Source organism: Vipera berus (genome assembly GCF_964194415.1).
Source record: "Vipera berus genome assembly, chromosome: 2".
NCBI lineage: Eukaryota > Metazoa > Chordata > Lepidosauria > Squamata > Viperidae > Vipera > Vipera berus.
In genome coordinates, this window is record NC_138203.1 from 214,198,378 (window position 1) to 214,220,138 (window position 21,761).

The window sequence follows — 21,761 nt, forward strand, 5'->3', positions numbered from 1 at the left end:
CGTAGCAGAGTGAGCGCCTGTTACTCGTCCCAGCTTCTGCCAACCTAGCAGTTCGAAAGCACGTAAAAATGCAAGTAGAAAAATAGGGACCACTACAGTGGGAAGGTAACAGCGTTCCGTGCGCCTTTGGCATCTAGTCATGCTGGCCACATGACCACGGAGACGTCCTCGGACAAGCGCTGTGTTCTGTACCAGCCTGCTACCAGCCCTGCAGAAAAGGCAACCCCTTTATAAACGGCAAGAGGCTGGAATGACGTCTGCCAAATTTATTACTACAAAAAACAAACAAGACACGTACCAAGATACAGGAGCTTTGAAACACTATCTGAGCGGTTGCTTTCAGCAAACCAGCCCTCCCCAAACATTCCCTTTATAAAGAGTTCAGGGCGTGGCCTCTCTCTGCCTCCTTCCGAGAAGCCCCACAGCCTTCCTCTGTTTACTCCTACTTGACTGCCTCCTGCGTCGGGCGTCCTTGAACAGGGCCAGCTGTGGGTCATCTTCATCCACACTGTCAGGCTCACACAGCTGGGTCTGCATGGTGACCAAGTGGGAGGGGCCTGCCTGAGGGCTATCATCAGCAAGATCTTCAACCCCCTCAGCAAGGTCTTCAAGACCCCCCTCCTCCTCTGATTCGTCCGAACCAACTGCCGAACCCACAGGCTGACCCTGAATCACAACACGCTGGCTCTTCGGCTTTGAAACGGAGATGAGCACCGGCCCCTAGAGTCGGAAACGACTAGCACGCATGTGCGGGGGAACCTTTACCTTTACCTTTTTGAGATGTACAGTTTCTACAGTTGTATTAAGTATTGAGAAACTGACCCTCTTAAAACGTGTCTGAAGGACAGTCTGATCCAACTGAACACTTGTGTTCACTTGTGTTCAATGTGTTCACTTCAATGTGTTTGAATCTCCCTTAAAATTATAAAAAATGTTAACTTTGGTTTGATAGTATGCTTGGATTTTAGTAAAATTGGATTTAATAGAGATAGAAAGTTCATCCTTTCTTCTCTTGGTGCTATGCTTTTTGTTCTCCTTTACTATAGAAACAGGCAACTTTATGGCACAGTAGTAATGTCGGAAACAACTAGCACGCATGTGTGGGGGAACCTTTACCTTTTCAGTAATGTAATACTGTATTACTATTTTTCTAATGCTTTCCTTTTCTAATAAGAAAAATGGGAGAAATGAATGAAAGCTGAAGTGTGTAAAAATAGCCTACTGCCAATCTTTTGGCATTTCTGGGGTGTTTGATTAAAATAATCCACAACTGGTATTGTATTTATAACATTAGTGAGTTAAGCTAAGATTTGTTTATCTGCGCTCTTGAGTGAAAATGTATTTCTTAGTGGACCAAGAAAATGCAAAATGTATCTTTATGGACTATGTTTCACAAGAATACTTATGATTGGAGATGTAAATGCTCAATAAATCTGACCTTCATCTAAAACAAAATTATAGGTTGTCCTCAACAGTTCGTTTAGTGACCAAAGTTACAACGGCCCTGAAAAAAGTGACTTATGACCATTTTTCATTCTTATGACTCCTGTAGTATCCCCATGGTCACATGATTTACATTGAGATACTTGACCACTGACTCACATTTATGACGCTTGCAGTGTCCTGGGATCATGTGATCTCCTTTTGCTACCTTCTGACATGCAAAGTCAATGGGGAAACCAGATTCACTTAACAACCATGTTACTAATTTAACAACTGCAGTGATTCACTTAACAAATATGGCGAGGAAAGTAAAATAGGGCAAAATTCACTTAACAAATTTCTCATTTAACAACATAAACTTTGGGCTCAATTGTGGTTGTAAGTTGAGGACTACCTGTATTCTAAAGTTGAAGTACACAGTATTCGATAATTTGGTAAAATCGTAGCCTAGAAAGCAGTTGTTCCAGAATGAGTGATAGTTGATGAAAAGTCTTTAACAACATATGGACACATTTAACTGTAGTTTCAACTGGGAAAGTGTGTCTGTCCTAGAGCAAGCCAAGTTCAAAAATGGTAGAGAATTCCTAGAAGCCTTGCGCTCTATCAAATCATTCATCAACAGACATGTAGACATAAGCAACATCTACATACTGTGCAAAAGAGACAATCAGCAAGCCAAAAAGGGAGAAAAAGGCCAAAACACCTCCCCACCAGCAATCAACACCATGTATAGTTTAACACCAAGATTAATATCAGACCAGCGATCAAAAAGTGAACAATACCCCAATCAAAGAACTGCCAAACAAGCCATCAGTAACAGCTCACCTCCCCGCCCCCCCAAAAAGAATCCCAACATTTCCCACCAAGACTACTCCCACCAACACTGACAGGGCAAGCCATTAGAATATAAATTAAGAGCAAATTCCACTCCTTGCTAGCACTGATGATATTACCTAGTTTGGGTAATGAAATGTTTATAAATAAGCTCAGAGAGCACCAGGATCCATCAAGTTATTATTTATTTATCCATTCATTCCAAGAATTCCAGATAGGAAGATAGCTTCCATTTCATTTTATCTTATTTAAATGATAGAAAATAAGAGAAATCTCTGGCTGGTACTGCTGAGTATCTTGAATGCTTTTTGTCAGTTTGTGAGGAAAATATTCCATTATACAAATCTTAACCAGTTTCTGGATTATAACACTGGGTGCAATGTACATTAATTTTCTTCCCAACATCAAAGAAATTATATTTCCATACTTTCACAGAGACATCTACATAATAATTGACATTACTTAGGATGTTTAGTTCCATCATAATTATAGGGTATTTGAATGCTCCAATTCATTGTAGTGGTAATTTTATCAGAAAAATTTTATTCAGTTGTTTGTGACTATTGCATTATGGTACCAAGTCAAGAGAGAGGATATCAGAAATTTAGTTTTAGCTAAAAAGTGCATGCAGCTAAAATCTCTCCTTGTGATGTTGAAACCTATATAAAAATGCTGATATGTGATGTTGTTAGTTCTCTCACATAAGGCTGCTATACTCTCTCATCTAGTATAACAGGGTAGATAATAATCTATGATTAATTTTAAAAAATAAAAATAATCAGATTTTTTATTTAAATTGGATTTTTTTATTTTTATCAAATTTATTTTCATAAAATGCTTTTTGAGTAAAAATCTATAGTTTTCTATTTAAGATACATTAGTATTTTAGTTTATTCAGCATGAAATGGAGCTTAGTTATGTAGCAAGATCTGTATATTCTGCAATATTTGCATTTTGGTAAACTTATTCAATGAATCCAAGCTTTGCAAGTGAGATAACATGCACTGCATTGATGCATTTACACAATTTCACAGTAACCATGAGATAAATCATAAAGTTCAGGAATGTTCTTTTATCCCATTGTTTTGCAAATCTATGTACACTACAAACTGTATGATTCTTTGAAGAAAAACGCATCTGTACCAGGCTCTAAATGTTTTAATTGAATAAAAGAATTTGAGTAGTTCTCCAACTATTGTGTTTCCCTGAAAGTAAAACCCGGTCTTATATTATTTTTGCCTCTAAAAGAGCATTAGGCCTTATTTTGGGGGGATGACTCAGTGGGTTAGGACGCTGAGCTTGTCGATCAGATGGTCAGCAGTTTGGCGGGTCAAATCCCGAGTGCCGCGTAACAGAGTGAGCGCCTGTTACTCGTCCCAGCTTCTGCCAACCTAGCAGTTTGAAAGCATGTAAAAATGCAAGTAGAAAAATAGGGACCACTACGGTGGGAAGGTAACAGCGTTCTGTGCCCCTTTGACGTCTAGTCATGCCGGCCACATGACCACGGAGACGTCCTTGGACAAGCGCTGGCTCTTCGGCTTTGAAACGGAGATGAGCACCGGTCCCTAGAGTTGGAAACGATTAGCACGCATGTGCGGGGGAACCTTTACCTTTACTTTACCTTATATTTTTGTGACTGCTTTGCAATGGTGGCACAAACAGCCCCGTCCAGCAGGTGCCCGCATGGCTGCCAACCCACTTAGGCCACGCAGCACATCTCACTGCTGCCATCACAACCAGGTGGGGGAGGGTGGAGCTGCCCCACGCGCCCTGCACCTGTTTACTTCAGGGCCCCACCAGCCAGGCCACTCCTTGCTCAGCGACTTTTCCTTTCACTCCCCTCCCAAGCTGGACTGTTATGCTACAGAGGATAGGGTAGACCCGGTCCCCCTCCGCTGTTTCAGAGCCAGAGGGGAATGACAGCGAAAGGCTCCACTGCTGCTGTGTGCCGCTGGAGGGGCTTTGCACTTGCCCCACAGATCATCTGCCTGGCGGCAGAGGCTCCACCAACTCTCCCATGACCGTGCAGCGCAAGCCTCCCCTGCCCCCTCCTTCCACCAGCCCTCCGTCACTGCCATTGGAGAGAATGAAGAACAGGGAGGGGAGCGGCTCTGTGCAGCGATGCAGAGCAGAGAAGAGCACTTGCCACTCTTCTTCACCCGACGTCTCCCTTTTTCATTCTGAAAATGGCAGCCCCGTTTCCCTGCAGCAGGAGAAAAATGCGCCAGGGCTGGAAAGCAGGTTAGTGAAGAAGTGCTTTTGGGAAGAGAGAGGAGCTGGGTGGTGATGCGCGAAGCACTACAACAGCTCCAGGAGGAGAAATGGCAGGAAACGGGGCTGCCATGCGTTCTCCTGCCCCATTGCAGCAGCGAGGTAGGATGGAGTGGCCAGGGTCCTAACTAGGGCTTATTTTGGGGGGGGGTAGGGTTTATATTCGGCCCACCCCCCAAAAATCAGGGTAGGTCTTATTTTCATTGTAGGTCTAATTTTCAGGGAAACTCAGTATGTGTGATTAAGCTATTAACTGAAAATCGATTCTGATATTGCTGATAATAACCTGACAGCTTATTATTCTAAATAGGAAACCTTCATTTTGTTTGCAAATAATCATTGGCATCTTTCAGTCTCGAGAGACTATGATATTGTGCTCTGGAAAGAGGTCCTAAAGCAGGATCTGGTGTGGCTAAAAAGGCCAATTTGAGAGTGGCAGTCCCTTCCACATTGAAGGGAGATACAATCTGTCCCCTGTCCAGCCCCCAGATTTCCCTGGTCCCAGGACTGCCTCTTTGCCTCAGCCTGCCGCACAAGTGATTCTAACTACCAGCAAGAATGAATCCTTACATTTAAAGAGCACCTGTCATTTCAGATCCATCATGGCAGCGCCTTTTAGCGGGCCTCCACTCACCTGCTACCCGCCATGTCCCTTACCTTGTTGTGTCACTGCGGCATCACCAGCCATCCCGTTAAAGTGAAGGGGACTGTCGGTGAGTCAACGGCGGGTCAGAGGAGGAGCCGCTGCGGGACGCAGATGACAGTGGCTCTTCAAATGTTATGATTTAAATCAAGTTGATTTAAATTGTGATTTAAATTGACTTGATTTAAATCAAATCCACCCTGTTTAATAAAGAAAGTTATAGCAGGCAGGCTACATTGAAAAGGGCAATAGAATCTAGAAATGTTAAGAAATATTAGATACATTTGTCCAATCAAGTATATGATTTAGGAGGATGTTTACAGATTTTGTTTTGTTTCGGGGAGGGCGTTGTAAGATAAATTTAGTATTGAGAGAGAGAATTAAGGTTCTGTTCAAAACTTCAAATGCTAATGTTATTGTAAAATTCTGATTAGGTCATCCTTTGGTTTGCAGAGCTTCTACATTTTCAACAGATTTTAAGTTTGAAAAGAGATAAAAAAGACCAGGAATACCAGCTTAACAGGCTAACTGGAATGCCTGAGGCCTCCTCTTGAATGATTTCAATATGCTTGCGTACATTCTCTCAAAAGTGTAGTATGCCACTGAGGACAGAACAGTATATTCTTTCTTCTCTTAGGTAAAATGTTATTCTTTCGATGATGGAGGTGGTAGTCATTGGCAGTTCCAGAAGTTACAATATAAAAATTCATGTAGTGGTAGTAAACTAGACAATTTAAATAGTAATATGAGATGTGGAGATTGTTAAATAGATCAGCATATAAAAAGTATGAAAACAGAAATAATGATATCAAATAATAATAATATCAGAGGACAAATGATAAGGACTTGAAAATATAGTACTGGTGATGTGTGTGAGGAAGTCATCCTGGATAAAAGAGAAAGAATTAATGGGTACAGTGCTTTACTATTTATGTTCAATCATGAAATTCAAACTCACATTTCTGAATACAGGGTATTTATTTATATTGTAGCTTGGAATCAAAAGTGCTTTTTTATCCAGCACCAGATACTGAACATAAGTTTTAAACAGTATAAAATTCTCAGTTATGGATTAGATATGTAATATACAGTGAGTGAATTCATAAAATATAAATTGTAAACAGTTCTAGTACCTAGAATAAATCAGTTTTTTTAAAAAATGTATTTTTTTAAATTTAGAAAAGGAATAAAACATTTTGAAGACTGGTAGATATTAAAATCTTATCATTAAACAAATTGTATATTGGTTATTTGAATGGTTAGTAACAAGCATAATTACAAACATATTGCAGTGACAAATAAGTGTTATTTTTACATATGGGGAAGAACTGTGCTGACAGAATGATTGTTTAGTTGACAATGAGAATTTGGTGCACATTTCCTGTGCCTTGGCTACAGCAAAGTCTCCTATAAGATTCTAGTAAAGAAGACTTAAAAAGTTTAAAAATGGTCACAGAGCTGGTTCAGAAATAGTGCACAATAATTGTATGTCATTATGTCTTAATGACAATGTGGAGAAAAATGTCAAGTGGTATATTTCATGTGGAACATATTTAGAAATGTACGTGATAGAAAGATAGAGGTGATAACAAACCCTTTAGAGGATAATATCAAGATTCAACAGAATGTTGACAAATTGGAAAAATGGGCATTGTTAAGATTAATATTTATCAAATTTATATAGCAACCCATCTCACACTATGTGGGTGGCTTACAACAGTAAAATTAAACTAATACATAAAAATCATTGATAAAAATATAAAGCAATTATTCTTAAAAAAATACAAACTATCAGGTAGAGATGAGACGGAATTAAAACAGAACCATCTTAGAATATCTCTGGTCCCTTGGGACCTGCAAGCTGATGACTAAGCCTGAAATTGTACCTAACAGGGACAAACATTCTACATTTAGTCACCCCCCCAAAAAAAATTAAGACAGGAGTATAGTTTTAGAGGTGTACAAATCATACTAGAGAGCAGTTCATGCAAAAAATATATAGGTGTCTCGATGGATTAGAAGCTGAACATTAGGATTAGGGACATTATATCAAGATCAAGAAACATTTCTCTCTACTCTGCATTGGTCAGACAACTCTCAGAATATTTCATCCAAGTCTAGACACCATGGCTTAGGAAGAACACCGACAAATTGCAGCATGTTCTGAGAGGAACAACCAAGACCAAGGGTCTTGAAAAGAAGGAGGAGTGATTGGAAACATTGGCTACACTTAGTTTGGAGAAGACTGAAGCAATACATAATAGCTGTCTTCAAGTATTCAAAGAGCCATCATCTGGAAGACAGGGCAGGATTGTTCAAAATTATTCCTGAAAGTAGGGAAAGAACGATGGTTTTAAATTGTTCAGAAGTACCTTTGGTTGGACATCCAAGAAGAAATCATAAGAATAAGAGGTTGGAGGCAGATTTTTCTTTCACAAGGGAGGCTGGATTACCATTTGTCAGGGATGCATAGCTTTGGATTCCTGTAGGGGCAGAGGGTTGAAGCAGATGATCCCCGAGTTTCCTTTCAATCCTTATTTTCTGATTCTTTGGAAAAATAACTTTCAGTTGAACATTGCCTTATTGAGGCAAAAGAGTGGTGGAAAATATTAATGACGGAGCCAGTTTTGGTGAGAGGTTGGCTAGCTTATTTAGTTTTTTGCTCATTGTGTTATAAGAACCCAACTTTTATAGTTATGATTTAAGACGTTTCATTTTGCCTAGCATTTATTACCACCCAATAATTACTTACAGAAGTAATATAATAAAGCCTTATTTGAGTAATTCAACTCGTGGTGAATTTATATACGGGTTTATGTAATTTTCCCAGCAACGACATGGCAGTTATTTGGCACTGCCTTCTTCTAAGCTGTTTTTCAAATTCCCAGTCTACACTATAGCTCTTGAAAAATTCTGTTAGTCTCCCATCCAGGTATTAATGAGATATGATTCTTAATTTTTTAAAAATCAGTCAATGTCATTCAGGCCATTGGCCTGTTAGGAATCGGGTCGTATAGCTGGAGGTGAACAGTGGCCAAGTGACAGAAGCTTCATCTGTTTTTGCAGCACTCCCCAGTGCTAGCCTTACCGCCTCTGGTCTACTTCCGAGCATCTAGCATAGGAACATGTACCCTACTGTAAACTGCGCGTGCAAGAAATCTAGGTTGTGTGCTCCCCCTCTCCTTGATCCGTGGAAAAATTGTCTTCCACAAAACTGGTCCCTGGTGCCTAAAAGTGTGGGAACTGTTGAGTTAGACCAGGGGTCCCTACTCCCAGTCCATGGACCGGCACCGGGCCGGTACATGCCAGCAACACGCAAACAACCAAAGCCCCATCCACGGGATGCAGGCACTACATGAAACCACACCCCCTCCAGTCTGCAGAAAAACCTGTCTCCACGGAACCAATCCCTGATGCTCAAAAGGTAATATCTTAGCTAAGATATTACCATCTAATTGGGTATTTATAAACTAATTAGTGTCTATTGTGTACTGCCTTTTATCATCAGTTTTTAATAGTACATCTGAGAAAGGATGAATAACTAATATAGCTAAACATAAAGGAGAGAAGAGTTTTGATGGACATTGATGCCAAAGGGGGAATAACTCATGATCCGCTGAAATTATCACTGGTACAAGAGAAATTACCACGAAGCATTTCAACAATTAGGCACCCTATTTTCATTTTGGGAGAGCTGGCTTTTTTCCATCTAATAGTAATCTAAGAAACAATAATATTCAGGTTTTCTCCAAGGTTTTTTAAGAATCAGAAGGTTTTTTAAAAATAAAGGTAAGCATTAAAGGTAAAGTTTGTTTGTGCCCTGTTTAGAATCCAGCATTGCTTAATTATTGGTTAAGTTGGGATAAAGTTTGCAAATGCTTTGCTAATGTCTGAATTATTAAGATAAGTGAGTAAAAATAAATGTTAATTAATTCAGGAAATGTGCCTTCTGTGACATCTGTTTCCCCACTTCTCTTGGCCTTAGGATTTGACTGGCATAGAGTCCATGGACCAATGTCGTCATACACTGGAGCAACACAACTGGAATATAGAGGTATTGTGCCATTTGGCTCTGCTTTCTTATTGCACTGATTGTAGTCTTAGATCTGTGAAAGACATTGATACGAGTTCCTTCTTTAAAGGATCTTATAATCAGATATGCTTAGTACTAAAACAAAGTTATTGCACATATTATAACTATGTTAAGCATAACTACTCATATTTTCTTTATTTTGCATAATTCTGCTTTGTTTCACTATGCAGAATTCTCATAATTTGAGGGAGAAGCATGGAATTCAGCCCAAAATTGCATGGTCTGCCTCTGACTATTACAAATGTAATTTATTCACATATAATATCTGTACAAATTTCAAATACAACTCATTTATTTATAAGAACTAGAAAAATACCGTGTTCTTTAATCGAAAACTGAGATATTTAAGAAGCTGGATTTCTGAAATTTTCAAGTTCTGGAATCAGTGAAGTGGTTAATGTGTTGGATAAGGAATGGCACCTGGATTCAGATCTCACTCGTCCTTGGAGCAGGTGGCTTCGAACCACTTACTGTCTTTCAGTTTAATTCATTCAAAGCTTATTTTCATGGGGATGAAACTGGGAAGATGTACATGTATGTCATCTTGATTGTTTCTAACTGTTCCTTAGCATTTCAAATTACAAGAACGTTTAGTAAAGAAGATACTATTTATTTAAACTTTTTAATGATGTATTTCAGACTGCAAGCTGTCAATAGGTCTATGTCCGTTGTTCCTCCTCCTGTGTTCAAAATAGTATAATATTTTCTGCAATAGGAGCATAATATATTGTGGGTCTCCTTCTGTAGGCAGCTGTTCAGGATCGATTAAATGAACAAGAGGGAGTCCCAAGTGTCTTCAACCCACCACCTTCTCGGCCCTTGCAGGTCAACACTGCGGATCACAGAATCTACAGCTATGTTGTTTCAAGGCCACAGCCAAGGGCAGGTTATTTTATTTGAATGTGCTTGAAAAGAGTGATGTTCTTTGTTGCTAATATGAAAAGGACCAACAGAAGGAAAGTTCTTTCCTTTTGTGTTTTCTGTTTCATGGATTGTTCATGTGCTGCATGTCCTCTGCTTGAATCACTGGGAATCTCTTTGTATAGAAGACTTGGTTTGTAAGTGTCCACAGTTGGCACGCTTGCTTTTGTTACAGTATTGTAAATAGTAAACATAGAAGTTCTATTTCCACGAGGACGTATTTGGCTTATTTTTTGCCAATTTAGTCCATAAAATAGGTGTATTAGAAGCTTCTGTGAGGCTTAAGTTATTTATTTTGTGTAGCAACACATTTCACATCTGCCAATCAAAATAGTGAAGCTGTTCTAGCACAAAAGGTACCCACCTTTGTTATATGCTAATTTTTTTTGGTATATTCATGAAGTATTTTATTTTCTTTGTAAAATGAAAATGTCACATGAAGTAGCCATTGATCGTTTTAAATAACTGTTTTAAATGTTCAGTAATCCCCTAAAAGCTAATAAATGTCCTTGTTTCCATTTTTTTAAAAAATCTGGCAATGAAATTCCAAAATTTGTGTCATTGTTATGCTATAATATCTTCCACACTGGAGGAGAAAAGCGTATAGAGGAGCGTTAGTTATAGATGTCTTGTTAATGGTCTTACATAATGACAGCAGTTTTCCTGATTCTGTTAATTTTTCACTAATAACTTGAAACTACATTAACATGAGTGTGTAAAAGGAATATACTGATAATTACTTTCTGTTTCTTTCAGGGTTTATTAGGTTGGGGTTACTATTTGATAATGCTTCCATTCCGATTTACATATTACACATTACTTGATATATTTAGGTAAGTCCAGCTGAGTTCATATTTCTTTATATTAACCTTATAGTTTATTTTCACCTTCATTTTTGTTAATTAGTTTAATCTGTCACATACACGGGCATGCATACATAAATACATAACCACACAAATAAGATCGGGTTATTAATGGATAAGTGTCAAATTTCTGGTAAGCCACCCAATAACTATGGTGCATTACAAATTATATAAAAATGTTAAGGCTAATGAATTGTGTTTTATTTCAACAAGGCATTTCTTGCCATTTCTTGCATTAAAATCTAATAGAAATATAATAATAAATAATCAGGATTGATTGATTCCTAGTGCATATTTGTTTTTTGCAAACTTAAATCAAACTTTGTAGCTGATCATGGAGGAATTAGTTTAGAGGATTTAAGACTGTAATCAGTCCATTCACATCTTCAGAGTCTTAGATACCTAGTAATGAAACATTTTGATCCTGTTTTCTCTCAGGTTTGCTTTGCGTTTTATCCGTCCTGATCCTCGTAGTCGGGTCACTGACCCTGTAGGTGACATTGTTTCATTTATTCATTTGTTTGAAGAAAAATATGGAAGAATACATCCTGTCTTCTATCAGGGAACATACAGCCAGGTTGGTGGAAATGTAGATTTAGATAAATGCAATTATTCTAATCCTGTTTTGTTATATCTCTTACAAAGCCACACTTAAGCTTTCCTTTGAAGTACAACTGAAATTTCTTTTCTTTACAAAAATAATACTGGTAAAATTTAAACATTTAATTTGATACTCTGATAGTATTGCTTGTGATTAGATAGTAATTGCATTTTCATTAAAATGCAATATTTTTTAAAAATAACTATAAAATACTTAACAAAACTAATGAAGAAGATAGAAGGGGAAAATAATAAAGAATGAAAAAGAGTAAAGCCAAGAGTTCAGAAAGAAAAAAAATGCAAATAAATGATTGCCAACTTTCTTTTATAACACAGATAAGTATAAAATTTCTTAAATATAAATTTAAGCGTGATTACAGAATACTGTCTTGTAATGGGCTCCTTTGTTTGGTTTGTTGGAAGACCCTTGGCTGAACATCATATCCATTTAATTTTTATATAATTTTTTTATTAAAAGTTTAAAAGAGAATATAAAAACTAACAAAAATAATACAAAGTAAAAGAAGAAAGGAAAATGAGAAAGAAAGGAAGGACAAAGGTGCAAAAAAGAAAGATTAAAAAGAAATAGACGAAGCTTCCAATTTCCTTGCAGCAAATACAAAAATGATTACAAAATTATCTCTGTAGTTACAAAAGAAGCTCTCTTTTTTCTGTTATCTAATATTTTCTAATCATCAAAACCACAAATCAAAAGTTCATTTTTTTCTTTTTTCATACAAAAAGTCTATAAGGTGTTTCCAGTCAGCAATAAATGTAAATCTCTAATTTAAAAAGTGAAGTTAGCCATCTCTGCATGTTCTGTCATCTTCACCAACCATTCCTCCATTGTGGGTAACATAGTATCTTCCCATTTTTGGACATATAATCCTCTTGCTGCAGTTTTCTAATATAAAAATAATGTTTCATGACTTTTTTCCCAGCTGTCCATTTATCCAAAACCAAAATTCTCTCGTTTTAATTGTACATTACAGGTAGTTCTCAACTTACAACCATTCATTTAACTACTGCCCAAAGTTATGTAAATGCTGGAAAAAGTTATAACCAGTCTTCACACTTAACATTGCGGCATCCCGTGGTCATGTGATCAGCCTTCAAGTGCTTGGCAACCAACATGTATTTTTTTAAAAAAAGATATTTTATTGATTTTCCAATTTTACATATAAGTATTTAGAAGGCAATGTGGTAATTGGGTTAAACATAGTTCGGTAATACAATCTTTAGTAAGTATCTCAGTTTACATCATCAAATATTTCTTCTCTGTTTCCCTGAACATTTGCTATTTCGTATTTAAGCTAACAAATTTCTAATTGTATCAAAACTTAGTATAACACTTCATTATCGCATTTATAAATGCATTTTTGCTTATACCTATCTTAATAAATCTCAATGAACAATCAATGTCCTGTTATTCAATTTTACCTAATTTTAATTTTTAATTACATATTTCCAGTTTGATCTTTAATATCCATAGTATTTAACTTTCAGGTAACCCAAATTTCCTTTATCTCACTTCATAAAAATTATAATGTCTAACATACACATATTAGTTACTTAACTATATTCTTATTCTATTCCATAAACATTTTCTACTTCCCACCTTAATACATCACCACCTTGATAATAGAGTGTCCTTTATTAGTTCAAATCCATCATTATATTTTCTGGACTAGTCAATAATTCAAACCTATTTTCTAAGAGTTAATTTACATTTCCCTTGTAAGTCTAAATCAGACATGTCAAACACAAGGCCCGGGGGCCAGATCCGGCCCGCGAAGTGGTTTCATGTGGCCCACCAAGCCATCCTGGAAACAGTGAGGGAACGGCCCCCACTGCCTTGGCCCTGGCCCAGAGACCCTCCTTCTGCCAGAGACCCTCAGATCTGTCCCACTCCTGCCCAGGCCCCCATAGGCACCCTTGATGCCAACGATGTAGAGCTGGCCACACCCACCCAGTAGGCCATACGCACTCTAGCCACGCCCACCCAGTAGGCCACGCCCACCCTGGCCATGCCCACCCGGCCCCTTGAGGGCAACCGCAATGCTGATGCGGCCCTCAATGAAATTGAGTTTGACACCCCTGGTCTAAATCTTCAATATTAGACAGATTAATCCCTTATTTTTTTACTATTTTCCGACTATTTTAAATCTAGTAATCAAATTTCCCTTTGTCTCAAAATCTCCCTTTTGCCCACTAGCTGACAGTTTAGGGTCCTCTCTAATAAATCAAAAGGCCCCAGTTTTTCAACCTAATTATAGCTTTCTTCTTTTGCCAACCAGGCTTCCATACCAATGCTTTTAAAACATCAGATAGATCTCCCTTCATTCTTGTATATATTATTTGAATTAAAGGAGACCATTTCATTGCCAATTTTCCAAAAGATCTGGCCCATTTATAATCATTAGGCTGTTGCCCTGATGTCCCAGATCCCCGTGTTTGTTCTGGTATAGTTGTCTTCAATTCATTCTGGTCTTTTTCTTTCTCAGATTTCTTCTGGTTTACATAGAAGGTCATTTCCAGTTTCTTTGTCTGGATTTTCAGTAAACTGTGCTTGTTCTGTAGAGCCCTCTGTCTTGGTATCCACTTGTTCCATTCCTGTTGTTTTTTGAGTTAGTATTTTTCTAACTGCAATCAGGGTTTCACTTTCTAGGGCTAAGCTGGCACCTTTGTCTTTCAGATTAGCTTTGAGTTTCTCAGTATTTGCCAGAATGCTTTCAAGTAAAGATTTTAACATATCCAAGATCTTTTGCTGATCTTATTTATTATTTATTTATTTATTAATGGGATTTATATCCCGCCCTATCTCCCGAGGGACTCAGGGCGGCTAACAACAACAAAACTTAAAGGTCTCTGTACAGTAAATTAAAAATAAACATTTGAAATAAATTAAAATAAATTAAAGAATAGAGTTAGAATTGTAAACATAATTAAAATCCCTGTCAGTCTAGGTCAGCCAGGTGGAAAAGGAGTGTTTTGAGGCCGCGGCGAAAGGACTGGAGATCTTGGGCCATCCGAAGCTCAGGGGGGAGCTGGTTCCACAGGGCTGGCGCTCCCACAGAGAAGGCTCTTCCCCTGGGGGTCGCAAGCCGACATTGTCTAGCCGACAGTACCCTGAGGAGGCCTTCTCTGTGTGAGCGTACTGGGCGATGGGAATTCGTTCCCGGCAGCAGATGGTCCTGCAAGTATCCCGGGCATAAGCCATGTAGGGCTTTAAAGGTAAGAACCAGCACCTTAAATCTCACCCGGAGGGCAACCGGTAGCCAATGCAGCTCACATAGGAGGGGTGTAATATGGGAGTATCGGGGTGCTCCCATCACCACCCGTGCAGCTGCACTCTGCACCAGTTGAAGCCTCCGGGTGGTCTTCAAGGGCAGCCCCATGTAGAGAGCATTACAGTAGTCTATACGGGAGGTAACGAGTGCGTGGGTGACTGTACGTAGGGCATCTCGGTCCAGAAAGGGGCGCAACTGGTGTACCAGGCGAATCTGGGCAAATGCCCCCCTGGCCACGACTCCAATATGATCTTCAAAACTGAGTCGTGAATCCAGGAGGACGCCCAGGTTGCGTGCTCTATCAACGGGAGGTAATATCTCTCCTCCTATAATCAAAGATGGAACCTCTTGGACTAAACGAGATGTCGGTATGTAAAGCCACTCAGTTTTGGCCGGGTTGAGCCGGAGCCTGTTCTTTCCCATCCAAATCTGTACCGCTTCCAGGCAACGGGACATCACATCGAGGGCATCACTGGGTTGGTTTGGGGTAAGTTAGTAACATGGTTATTAAGTGAATCTGGCTTCCTCGTTGGTTTAGCTTGACAGGAGGTTGCAAAAGGTCATCACATGACCTTGGAACCATCAAAAATGAGTCCATTGCCAGCATCCCCATGATCATGTGATCAAAATTTGGATGCTTGGCAACTGATTCATGTTTATGATGGTTGCAGTGTCCTGGGGTCATGTGATCACCTTTTGCAACCTGCAGTAATTCACTTAACAACTTTGGCAAGGTCATAAAATGAGGCAAGATTTGCTTAGGAGCAGACATTTTGGGCTCAGTTGCGGTCATAAGTTGAGGACTACCTGTGTTCAGGTTTAGGCCTATTTGTTCTAAAGCAGCCCTCTACCCTTTCTCCATTCCTCCCCAAATGGTGTATTCCCGTCCTCCCCTCCCCATGCCTCCCCTTTCCTGCCTCATTTGCTTATGTCCCAAGCTTTTCTCCCCGTGTGTTCTGCAAAGTGAACCTTTTTGTATATCTCTAATCCCATTTTTTAATGCTGTCTTTCAAGGCGCTGAATGATGCCAAGAGGGAGTTGCGCTTCCTCCTTGTTTATCTGCATGGTGATGATCATCAAGATACTGATGAATTTTGTCGGTATGTGCTATTAAGTTAGCAAATTATCTGCATCTAAGTCACTTTCAGTCATGGGAATCATCAGCTTAATCTGCCTTACAACCTTCTTGTTATGGGGGGGGGGGAAGAAAGGAGAACGCACTATGAACACTGCTGTGAACTCCTGAACAAAAGGCTGGGTATAAATGTATCAAACAAATGAATGTTTTGTATGTGACTTCAAGTATGCTGTTTATTATCCTCTTCTTATAGCAGAACACTCTGTGCACCAGAAGTAATTGCCCTCTTAAACACCAGGATGCTCTTCTGGGCATGTTCTACCAGTAAACCAGAAGGATACAGAGGTATGTCTTCTTGTAACATATCTGGCCTTATTATTCAGAAGCAACGTTGAAAGTATTCTTGGTACTTATGCCAGAGTAAAAAGTACACTGAAATAGTCTTAGCTGCTGTGTTATATATGTTTCCTGGGAAAGAAATCCCATTAAATGTTTGCATGTTCTAAATTTTTAAAAACTTTTAAAGTTATTTAGAAATGTTAAACCTTCAATAGGAAACTAGGTAATTTAGAAAAAGCTATTCTTGAACTGTGAAGCATTTACAACTGATGTGGATAAACATAATTGAATGGAGTTCCATGGTCATTTCTGACAATAAAAGTGTATAAATAATGGGTAGTTGTAAAACTTTATATTATTACCGGAGATTTTTAATTAATCCACACACAATTTAGAACTAGGAATAACTATCTTAAAAAAGAAAGGGCTTAAGGGTCTGTAAATCATGCTTCCAGATTTTTAGGTAGAAACCTTAACATAAAGACAGGTCAAGTATGCAGTAATTAAAAAAGGAAATGTATTTTGGATTATAGTGAAAGGCAGGGTCAAATCAAAAAAGGAAATTCCATATGGAGGATAATTTGAATAAAATTTCCAGTAATACAGTGACTTCACAAAGGATGTCATGGAACAATCCCATTTGGAATTCACATTGAGTATATGATTAAATCTAATAGGTTGTATTGATAATAAAGTTGTCTTTTTTAAAAATGAAGTTGTATATCAATAATGATCCTGGATTATCAGATGAAGCTTTGCCAAAAATGTGTTGAATAAATCAGGTTTTCTCAGCAAAAGATTGGTATTACAGCAACTTTTATTTAAGTCTGTCTTTGACGAATACTGGAATCCATAATATGGCAAGAATTTGTTATTGCTTCTCATTATTGTTTTTTGAAAATAGGTTTTAAGAGTTTGATAATTAAATGTCCATCTGCCATTTTTGTATGTTCCTATCTGGCCTTGGATCTTTTGGGAAAGTTCTACTCTGAGTTTTACAGCTCATTGAAGTACAGGTTGTTTGGCACGAGAAATCAGATTTTGACATCCAAAATACAAAATTCTTACTTTTTGAGACCACATTTCTGATTTTGCATTGTTTGATATAAATTGTATTGTTCTATTGTACTTTTGGATTAGAACAAAGAAACAGTTCCATCGTAGAGTTGAAATAAATGTGTGGGCTTGAACAAGGTTTTTTTAACAGCCCATTATGGAATAAAATCACACCTTTGTGTTAAGGAATATTTGAATAAAGATCACACCTGAAACTCTTGTCATCTTGAATTACCAGAAAATTATAACAACAGAAATAGGAAATGCTTTTCTCTGAAAACTGCCAGAGTGGCTATTAATCAGAACTGACAGACCAAATAATGTCGTTCAATTTCAGCATTTAAATGTTAAATATTGGCTTCCATTCTAAAGCTGCAAATAGTGACAGTATTTTATTTTTCTCAGTGTCTCAGGCTTTGCGTGAGAACACGTACCCTTTCTTGGCAGTGATCATGCTGAAAGATCGTAGAATGACTGTGGTGGGAAGGCTAGAAGGACTTATCCAACCTGATGACCTCATTAACCAGTTGACATTCATTATGGATTCCAATCAGACATACCTGGTATCTGAGCGTCTGGAAAGGTATTAAGCAGATAAATAACACTATTTTATTCCTTTCTTTTATTCCAAAATATCTTAATATTGAATTAAAAAATAGAGGATGATGGTTATAATGTTTCTAACAAATAATATATCTCATCAAAAACTCAAGGCAGTTTGCTCTTTTCATATTACATCCTTTTGTGATTTAGTTTGTTCTCAGTTGCCTAAAATCTGAGATTAACTAGATTCATGCATCACATCGTAGCTTATGGTTGTTTTAAGTATAGATTGCTTAATAAGACGCAGTTTGATTGATACATACAACGCACTTAAGTAGTAAACCATAATCTGGTGAATTGGATTTGCTCTGCACTGTGTAAAAAAAACTTGCAAATTATGTGAAGTGTTGTATGAACTCTGGCATTGTGAAGTCTGAGAACCTTGCTCAGTGAGAACCAGGAAGATATCTAATGCCTCATGATATCAGAAATGTACACTATTCAACTTCTATTTATCTACTTCATGGACCAAATTAATAACTGCACATTACTGGTAGATTATATGCTATGATCAGGAATAAAACAGGAGGTAGGATGTTAAAGATTAAAAGAAATTTTGGCAGCATAGCAGAAAGAACCAGCAGTATGATTTATTGCTATGGTATATTTACACCAAATTGAAAATATGTGGGCTACAATCTATCATTAAATTTTGACATTTATCACCCTAAGAGTGGAAATCATAATCTTGCTGTCTGCTGCTGAAAAGTTATGTACCCCTTCTCATATTTTTAGGCTGTTCCTCAGCCTCAAAGGTGTCAGATCCAGTGGGATCTTAGATTCTTTGGAACTACATTTAGTTTTAGACTAAACTAATTGTAGACTCGGCATTTTGTGCATTTAGATATGAACAAAATACACCTTTGGTTGAAAAGAAGAAAAAAAGTACTTTTGATAGGTTTCTTATCCTTCATATATCTACACGTTTGAAGTGCTCTTCATGTTTAAAGGGAAAGAAAGTTGCTGCTACTAGTTTGAAAATGCTGTTGTCCAAATGTGTATGGAGATTCTCAATTATCCAAGTCATGATTGTTCCAAATGTGCTTTTCCCAAAAGGCAACTGGACTTGCTTGGTTATTTGAACTGAATTGAAGGAGCTTCTCGGATGAGAAGCAAAACGTTTTCAAAGAAATAATCAAGAAAATCCAGTTGCCTTTTAGAAAAAGCGATTTTTGGGACACGCTGCTGTCTAGGGCAGCCCTTTATACTCAAGCTGTGATAGAAAAGTGGTCCTAATTCTAAATGCATCTTCTTACTTTAAAAAGTCAGAAATTGCTATTCTAGAATTTCTAATTTTTATTATTTATATATATATATATATATATATATATATATATATATATATATATATATATATATATATATATATATATATATATATATATATATATATATATATATATATATATAAAGTAAAGGTAAAGGTTCCCCCGCACATGCGTGCTAGTCGTTTCCGACTCTAGGGGGCGGTGCTCATCTCCGTTTCAAAGCCGAAGAGCCAGCGCTTGTCCGAGGACATCTCCGTGGTCATGTGGCCGGCATGACTAGACACCAAAGGCGCACGGAACGCTGTTACCTTCCCACCGGAGCGGTCCCTATTTTTCTACTTGCATTTTTACGTGCTTTCGAACTGCTAGGTTGGCAGAAGCTGGGACGAGTAACAGGCGCTCACTCTGTTACGCGGCACTTGGGATTCGACCCGCGTCCCTTCATATATATATATATATATATATATTAAAAAAACACTGGTTAAATTTCCCTTTCTATATTAGAGAAGAACGAAACCAAACTCAGGTCCTGAGGCAGCAGCAGGATGAGGCATACCTCGCTTCCTTACGGGCAGATCAGGAGAAAGAACGTAAGAAAAAGGAAGAGCGAGAGAAGAAGAGGAGGAAGGAGGAAGAGGTGCAACAGCAGAAGCTGGCAGAGGAGAGAAGGCAGCAGGTAAGAAGGGATATTTGTTGGCTTAGGAGCCCAGCTGTTTTCGAGTAAAAAGGCTTTTTGTAAATTGTGGGATAGAGGATATAGCTTTTCTAGTTGATTAGCCTATTTAATTGACCAGAGTCTGAAAATGTGGTCTGAGCACCTCTGGGAGTTCCCCAACTCCATCCTACAGGACACAAAATCAACATTTTTTTGCCACATATTGAACATGTTTGCAAAAATCTGACATAGTTTTGCTTGTCCCATTATTGCTTTGTTAAAAAAAAAATTCAGGGAAAATATATTAATATCTAATGGGCTTAATGTTATTTTTACCTAATTCAATAAATACATCAATTATAATTTTTAATCTGGTGAATGTCAATAAATCTGTATGAAGAAAAGTTGTTTTGGGGTCCTCCATAATTTTTAAAGGTGGGGGAAGGGGTCCTGAGCATAAAGTTTAAGGAATACTGTACTAGGCCAAATACCAAGTATACTCACCCATCAAGCTTCAGCGTGCAAGATGGAAACGAGTTAGGAGGCAGATGTTTAAATTCGTACGCCACTGAGCTTTGAATTTTTTTTGTAATGAGAAACAGTGTATAAAAACTTCTAATATATAATAGATTAATTCATAAAGATTAAAAACACTACCTGTAGTCTGATGTGATAATGTGTCAAGCTCTGATATATTTATATTTGGAGTGATTCAAATTCTTCAAATTTATTTTTAGTTAAGGAGAGAGAGGAGCAGGAACTGGTGTGCATATTACACTTTCTTCTAGACGTTTGCTAAAGTCCTCTGCAGTAGAACTTTTAACGGAGTTCCATTATATCTATTGGGAAAATTTAACTGCAGATTTTAATGCCTGGCAAATTTGATTATTAAGGAGTTTGGTCCTGGATTTATTGATTATGACTCGTTATTGTTAAAATCTCTTGCTGAAATGTTGCATTTCCACATTTGAATCCTCATCTTGTATCTAGAGCTGCCGTTTCCAAGCTATTCCAAACAGGATATTTTACTACTTACTAAACAGAACCACTAGTGAACTAGCTTTGGTGCCTCACCATCTGGATGCAGAGTTTAGGAAGCTCTAGAGGTGCCTTAGAAACATTACTGAGATGCCCCAGGGCACCATGAACCAACAAAGCTTGGGAGCCTCATCTAAAGGAATTGGGACTCGAGAATCTGTTTAAACCTGATGACTGCTGCTACATTGCCCTGATACCTGTATTTAGGTTTAGATTTTGCTATGTTCTTTGAATTGCTGCTTGTTATTGATCTCTCCAATTAACCCTCCAGACTTTGCAAGAGGAGAAGGAACGGAAATCTGAATGCCTTCCCCCTGAGCCACATCCTGATGATCCTGAAAGCGTTAAGATCATCTTCAAGATGCCCAACGATTCCAGGGTGGAAAGGAGATTTCACTTTACAGAGTCTTTAACTGTAAGAAAAGGAAGGCGGAAATCCTAATCTTACGGGTGGTGAATGTTTTTATATGATTGATCTTCAAAAATTTGCACCCTTAAGGTGCCACACAGAGCAAGCTAAAATAGCAGTGTGGAAATTGTGGGGCTCGGACAAAGTGTGAAGCAAAGCACAATGCTGTCCTTATCTTTTTTTTTCAGGGGTACAGTTCTCACCTGACCTAGAATTGTGCCCAGTGTCTCTGTGAAGAGACACTTACTAGGGAACTATACCTCAGTTTCCCACATGGACATCCAGTGTTTATTCTATTGTATTATTCAGGCTCCCAAGGAAACAATCAATATATATGGAATATCTTTGCATGCCACC

The 21,761-nt window shown here is 38.0% G+C and overlaps 1 protein-coding gene across 3 annotated transcripts in view; it reads left to right on the top strand.

Moving 5' to 3' along the window:
• FAF2 (Fas associated factor family member 2) overlaps positions 1-21,761 on the top strand; it is a 32,728-nt gene that overhangs the window by 4,836 nt on the left and 6,131 nt on the right. Inside the window, exons 2-10 of one of the 3 annotated variants that reach the window (XM_081318032.1) lie at positions 9,177-9,245; positions 10,032-10,166; positions 10,962-11,038; positions 11,507-11,645; positions 15,973-16,058; positions 16,290-16,381; positions 17,837-18,014; positions 19,807-19,978; positions 21,267-21,410. In XM_081318032.1, coding sequence (XP_081174158.1) covers positions 9,177-9,245; positions 10,032-10,166; positions 10,962-11,038; positions 11,507-11,645; positions 15,973-16,058; positions 16,290-16,381; positions 17,837-18,014; positions 19,807-19,978; positions 21,267-21,410 — 1,092 coding nt within the window. Of the gene's footprint in view, positions 1-9,176; positions 9,246-10,031; positions 10,171-10,961; positions 11,039-11,506; positions 11,646-15,972; positions 16,059-16,289; positions 16,382-17,836; positions 18,015-19,806; positions 19,979-21,266; positions 21,411-21,761 lie in introns of all 3 variants that reach the window. The other 2 variants (XM_081318031.1, XM_081318030.1) reach the window with 2 other exon arrangements.